At 31.8% G+C, this 6,236-nt stretch overlaps 1 protein-coding gene across 1 annotated transcript; it reads left to right on the forward strand.

The window, feature by feature from the left end:
• The first annotated feature begins 3,437 nt into the window (after window positions 1-3,437).
• Window positions 3,438-5,241, forward strand: LOC104213891 (protein FAR1-RELATED SEQUENCE 2-like). Its single transcript, XM_070149546.1, has 2 exons — window positions 3,438-4,099; window positions 4,599-5,241. Exons 1-2 carry the CDS (start codon window positions 3,438-3,440, stop codon window positions 5,239-5,241), a joined length of 1,305 nt encoding a protein of 434 aa, XP_070005647.1.
• The last annotated feature ends 995 nt before the right edge of the window (window positions 5,242-6,236 follow it).

Below are 6,236 nucleotides of genomic sequence, written 5' to 3' on the forward strand. Positions count from 1 at the left end.
TTCATTATCAAAGTTCCGGAAATCTCAAAATCAAATTTCAATCTCTAGAACTAAAAATGGACCTTTGGATCATTACATGCTCATAATCGAAACGCCAAAATCTTTCAAAAACTCTTCCAAAACATATCCGAGCCTCATCGGACCCCGACCAAACATGCCAACATAACTCATAACATTCATTCAAACCTGTTCCAATCATCAAAACACCTCAAACAACATCAAATTACCCAAAACTCATCGAATTCAAGCCTAAGTTTCCAAAAACTTCCGAAATACACTTTCGATCAAAAACCCGACCAAATGATGTCCGAATAACCTGAAATTTTGCACACACATCAGAAATGACATAACGAAGCTACAACAACTCTCGGAATTCCATTCCGACCCTCGGATCAAAATCTCACCTATCAACCGGAATTTGCCAAAATACTGACTTCGCCAATTCAAGCCTAATTCTACACCGGACCTCCAAAACCACTTCCGATCACACTCCTAAGTCACAAATCACCTCCCGGAGCTAACCGAACCGTCAGAATTCACATCCGAGCCCTCTAATTCATAAGTCAACGTCCGGTTGATTTTTCCAACTTAAGCCTTCTAAAAGAGACTAAGTGTCTCATTTCTTATCAAAACCACTTCAAACCAACTCGATCACATAAGATACGGATAATAAAGCATAAAGAAGCTGAGAATGGGAAAAACGAAGCGGTAACCTATGAGACGACGGGTCGGGTCGTCACATAAGATTACTACTTATTTTCCAAGAAAATATTTTTTTGGAAAATATTTTCCATTATACCAAACACACCCTTTGTCCTTAATATTTACACATCATTCATAAAGTTAAGGACACCATGTCCTATTTACACAGTACTCATGTCTAGAACAAGGGTATTTTCATTCGGATGGGTAAAAAATTATTAAGTATTGACTAAAGGGTAAATACATTTTAAATAGTGGCTAAAGAGTAAAGACATCTCTAATTAGTGGCTAATTGTGCCCTTCCTCCTCGGATATCTTTCATTTTGGCCCATATGAGGGAAAAAAATTATAAATGACCAGTTTTACGCCTGGTCAATCAAATTTAGCCACATAATCAAAGGTCAACGATATTTAGCCGCGAATTAAGCACGGTAACAATTTGTTGACTAAAATACCCCTACTATGTTTATTAAATTTACGCGACTTGACCTTATATTCTTCTTTAGCAAAATCTTCCGGCGTTAAACTGAAAATCGAAGTAAGCTCTCTCAATTAAATCTATCTTCTACCATCATAGATTTAATTGTGATTCTCTACAATTCTTCTGTTTGTAATTCAAACCAGAAAATTCTCTCAGTAAATTTTTTTGATTCTTCGATTTTTTTTGCAAATCGAAGTAAGTTCTCTCAATTAATGCTTTAATCTGTGTTATTTTGAAACATTTTCTCAATGCGTTAATTTGTGCTTAATTGTATTAAATATCTTCTTTTCTGTAATTTAGATCGTAACTGTTAAAATCCGCATTGTTCAAAACCACAAAAAGTAATATAAAATCCTGCAGAACATAACGCCAGTATAATTAGCTGGACTTTTCTAAATTAATATGTAAAACTTAGACACTTTCAGTATATGTTTGACTGTAGTAACAACAGTATAATAAGCTGGAATTTGCTTAATTTATATGAAAAACTCAATTATTTCCAGCTTATGATCTTGGAGTTATATTTTTTAACATTATAACTTCTAAATATCTAATTATTTGGTTCCTGTATATTTTGTTGGAGATATACATTGTGAAATTATAATGTCCTGTATTTTATACAGGATGTTCGCAAACCAGATTTTTTTACCCAAGCTGATTTAATTTTCTCAATTAATGCTTTAGTCTGTGTTATTGTCTAATTTTCTCAATGCGTTAATCTGTGCTTAATTGTATAAAATATCTTCTTTTCTGTAATTTAGATCGTAACTAACATAATCTACATTGTTTAAAACCACAAAAAATAATATAAAATCCTTCAGAACATAACGCCAGTATAATTTGCTGGACTTTTCTAAATTAATATATAAAACTTAGACACTTCCAGTGTATTATACTAGAAGTATGTGTGACTGCAATAACTCCAGTATAATAAGCTGGAATTTGCTTAATTTATATGAAAAACTCAGTTATTTCCAGCTTATTATATAGGAGTTATATTTTTTAACAGTATAACTTCTATATATCTAATTATTTGGGTTCCTGTATATTTTTCTAGAGATGTACATTGCGAAATTATAATGTCCAGTATTTTATACAGGATGTTCACAAACCAGATTTTTTACCCAAAGTTTGACGATTTAACTCTCTCAATTAATGCTTTAATCTGTGTTATTGTCTAGTTTTCTCAATGCATTAATCTGTGCTGAATTGTATTAAATATCTTCTTTTCCGTAATTTAGATCGTAACTAATAAAATCTACATTGTTCAAAATCACTATAAATAATATAAAATCCTTCAGAACAAAACGCCAGTATAATTTGCTGGACTTTTCTAAATTAATATGTAAAACTTAGATACTTCCCGTATATTATATTGGAATTTTGTGTGACTCTAGTAACTCCAGTATAATAAGCTGAAATTTGCTTAATTTATATGAAAAACTCAATTATTTCCAGCTTATTATACTGGAGTTATATTTTTTAACAGTATAACATCTAAATATCTAATTATTTGGGTTCCTGTATATTTTGTTGGAGATGTACCTTGCGGAATTATAATGTCCAGTATTTTATACAGGATGTTCACAAACCAGATATTTTACCCAAAGTTTGTTGATTTAACTATTGTTGTATTTCTTATTTTAGTTGCTTCCTGATAATTATACTGGAAAATCTAGTTATTAAGCTATATAGGCCAGTATATTGTAATAGAGATGGGTAAGACAGTTTATAATTTGTATCTACTATACTTTGCTCGAATTATAACTCCAGCTTATTATTTGGTTTCATTAAATACAGGATGCATACAAATTTCTTGCTTATCGCATTCGATGGCAAATGGACAGCAGATTACAAGTACTTAGATCATAAAACAAAGCTTCTCCTTATAAATGATGGGACTTCGTTTGAAGAATTCATGAGTAAAATTTTTGAAGTTATGGAGTTCAACAACAACCAGTTTGAAGCAAAAGTATGGCTTAATATCAACCTAGGTACTGCTAAGGGAATACAAGTGACAAAAGATGAAGATCTTAGCTTGTGTATGATGCTTTTAAAAAATGATCCATACTATAAAGGTTCCAAATTTGTTGTTATAATATCAGAAATACCAGATTAACAACCAGAAGGTAGTGCAATAATAGAAATTGACAATCAATAATTATTGCACAGAAACACATATGTTCCGGAAGAGCAAGTAATGCTGATATCTGAAGTAGCAGAAGAGTAGGAGATGCCAAGTTATGACATTACAATGGAAAATGAAATTATAATTCCTGTGGAAGATCAACAGATTGAATCACTGGACACTATTGAAGGAAGAAAAAGGAAAGCAAAAGGAAAGGCAAAAGAATCCCCATCAATAATACTAAAGGAAAATGCATCATTGGATGATGTAAAACTCGGGTCAGTTTTTCAAGACAAAAATGCTATGATTAGATATTTTTGCTTAGCAGCTATAAAGGAGCACTTTGAGTTTTATGTTAAGAGGTCAAGTAACACAAGATATTCTTTGGTATGTGCTGATGAAAAGTGTGGTTGGACTGTTCGAGGTTCAAGAATTAAAAAATCAACACTTTTTAAAATAGTTAAATTTCAGAGAGCACATGAGTGCTCGGTTGATATTAGAAAATTACACCAAAGACAAGCAACTTCAAATGTGATTAGAGATTATATGATTGACAACTTAAGGGACATAGCTACTGAAGTAAAGCCTAAGTTTGTCATTTCAGAAATGAAAAGAGCACATGGAATAGATGTTGGTTATGGAAAAGCATGGCATGCTATTCAAAAAGGGTTATCTTTATTAAGAGGAACAACTGAACAGAATTATGAGCAGATGGCATCATATTTGTATATGATTGAACAAAAAAATCCAGGATCATATACTAATATTCAGAGAGATGCAGAAAATAGGTAAATTTCTTATGTTTGTGTATAAAATAGTGGCCTTCAAAATTTAGTAATAAATTTTGTCCAGTATATTATACTGAATTCTCGTGTGAATGTTTGTCCTCCAGTATGTTATACGGGATATTTTATGGGATGTTTTCCTTGTGTAAGCTTTCTCTCCAGTATATTTTACGGGATATCTGTCTTGTGTAAGCTTTTACAGGATGTCCTCCAGTATATTTTACGGGATGTCTGCCTTGTTTAAGTTTTCTGTCCAGTATATTATAGTGGATGAGTTCTGTTTAACCTATAAGTTTGTTTTATTTGTCATTTCTTTTTTGAGTGATTATTCGTCTTCTTTTCTTATTATGATTTTTAATCCAGTTTATAATATTTGAGTTGTATTTGATTTCAGTTTATTTTAATGGAAGTCTGTCGTCTTTAAGCTTGTTGTCTAGTATGTTATTAGTATTCAGCTTGTCATATGGTATAACTAAAAGTTATTTACTTTTCAATCGAACAGGTTTGTTTACATGTTTTTCATGTATGGGGCATCAATTTCTGGGTGGAAGTATTGTAGACCACTTATTGTAGTTGATGGAACATTTCTAAAAAATAAATATAGAGGTGTTCTGTTAGTGGTTGTTACAAAAGATGCAAATAACCAGATTTTCCCTATAGCATATGGGGTAGCGGATTCAGAGAATAACGAATCATATGAATGGTATTTCAGAGAATTAAAAAAAGGAATTGGGATTCGTAAGGATTTAATATTTTTGTCAGATCGACACAAGGCCATTGCAAATGGTATTGCAAATATTTTCCCTGAGTGCTACCATGGTATTTGCATATATCATTTAGAAAAGAATCTAAAGCAAAGAAGAGTGAGAAACACTGTACTAAGCCTTTTTAAAAGTGCTGCAAGAGTATACCTTCAATCAGAATTTGATGACTTCATGTTCCAAATAGCTGCTGTTGATAAGAAAACATTCAATTATTTGATGGAGGAACCACCAGGAAGGTGGGCTCGTTCACATTGTCCGAGAAGACGATATGATATGTTAACAACAAATATTGTTGAGTCAATGAATAATGTTTTGAGACGTGCAAGAGAATTGCCACTTTTAACAATGATGGATTTCATACAAGAAAAGTTGCAAAGCTGATTCTATGAAAGAAGGACAACTGCAGAAGGAATATTCCGTGAGATATCAAATTGGGCAAAAGCAACATTGGAAGAAAAAATTAAACCATCTTTTACATTTAGAGTATTGCCCATTGATCGACTCAAATTCAATGTCAAAGAAGGGGGTATGAAATTTATTGTTGATCTAGACAAAAGAACATGTGATTGTTGTTAATTTCAGCTAGATGAAATACCCTGTGAACATGCAATTGCTGCAATTGATAGTATATATCAAAAGAAATCGGCCTTTTGTTCAGCGTATTATTCAAGGGATTTTTGGTTGAAAACATATGAAGAACAACTAAATTCTGTAGGTGATTCATCAACATGGGTTATACCATACACTATTAAATCAGAAATCACTAAACCTCCAGATGCAAAAGTAATGCTAGGAAGAAGACAGAAGAATCAACATGTTTCCAGTACAGAATTCAAGAAGGAACCAAGATGTGGTCGCTGCAAACAATATGGGCATAACAGAACAAATTGCACAAATTCTGCTGTAGTTCATCCTTATGCAAGAAAATACAGGAAAAAAATGATTGATTATATACAATAAGGTTGCATTGTCTGATATGAAAAAGTGATTGTAATCCCGAATAATTTGTTTGGTATTCTTGTTCTTCAAAATATTATTACTGTCTATTTTTTTTTGTTTCTTGATTTGCTGCAAAAAAAATCTGGTTTATGAAGTTCCAGTATAAAATACTGGACATTATAATTTCGGAACGTATAGCTCCAGCAAAATATACAGGGACATAATTTTAAATTATTTAATTCCAGTAAGCTTTTCTAATTACCAATTTTGCACTATTTTACACTTCTCCGTTATAATATACTTGCTTATATCCCTTCATAAGTAGAATTTTCAGAATATTTTATACGGAGTAACCAAAATTGGTCAAATTTAGCATAAAAATTCTGGATTTTTCAAGTCCAGTATTAAATACGGGACATAGTGGTTTAAAAATATAT

The sequence above is a fragment of the Nicotiana sylvestris genome, chromosome 6, assembly GCF_000393655.2.
Source record: "Nicotiana sylvestris chromosome 6, ASM39365v2, whole genome shotgun sequence".
Taxonomy (NCBI): Eukaryota; Viridiplantae; Streptophyta; class Magnoliopsida; order Solanales; family Solanaceae; genus Nicotiana; species Nicotiana sylvestris.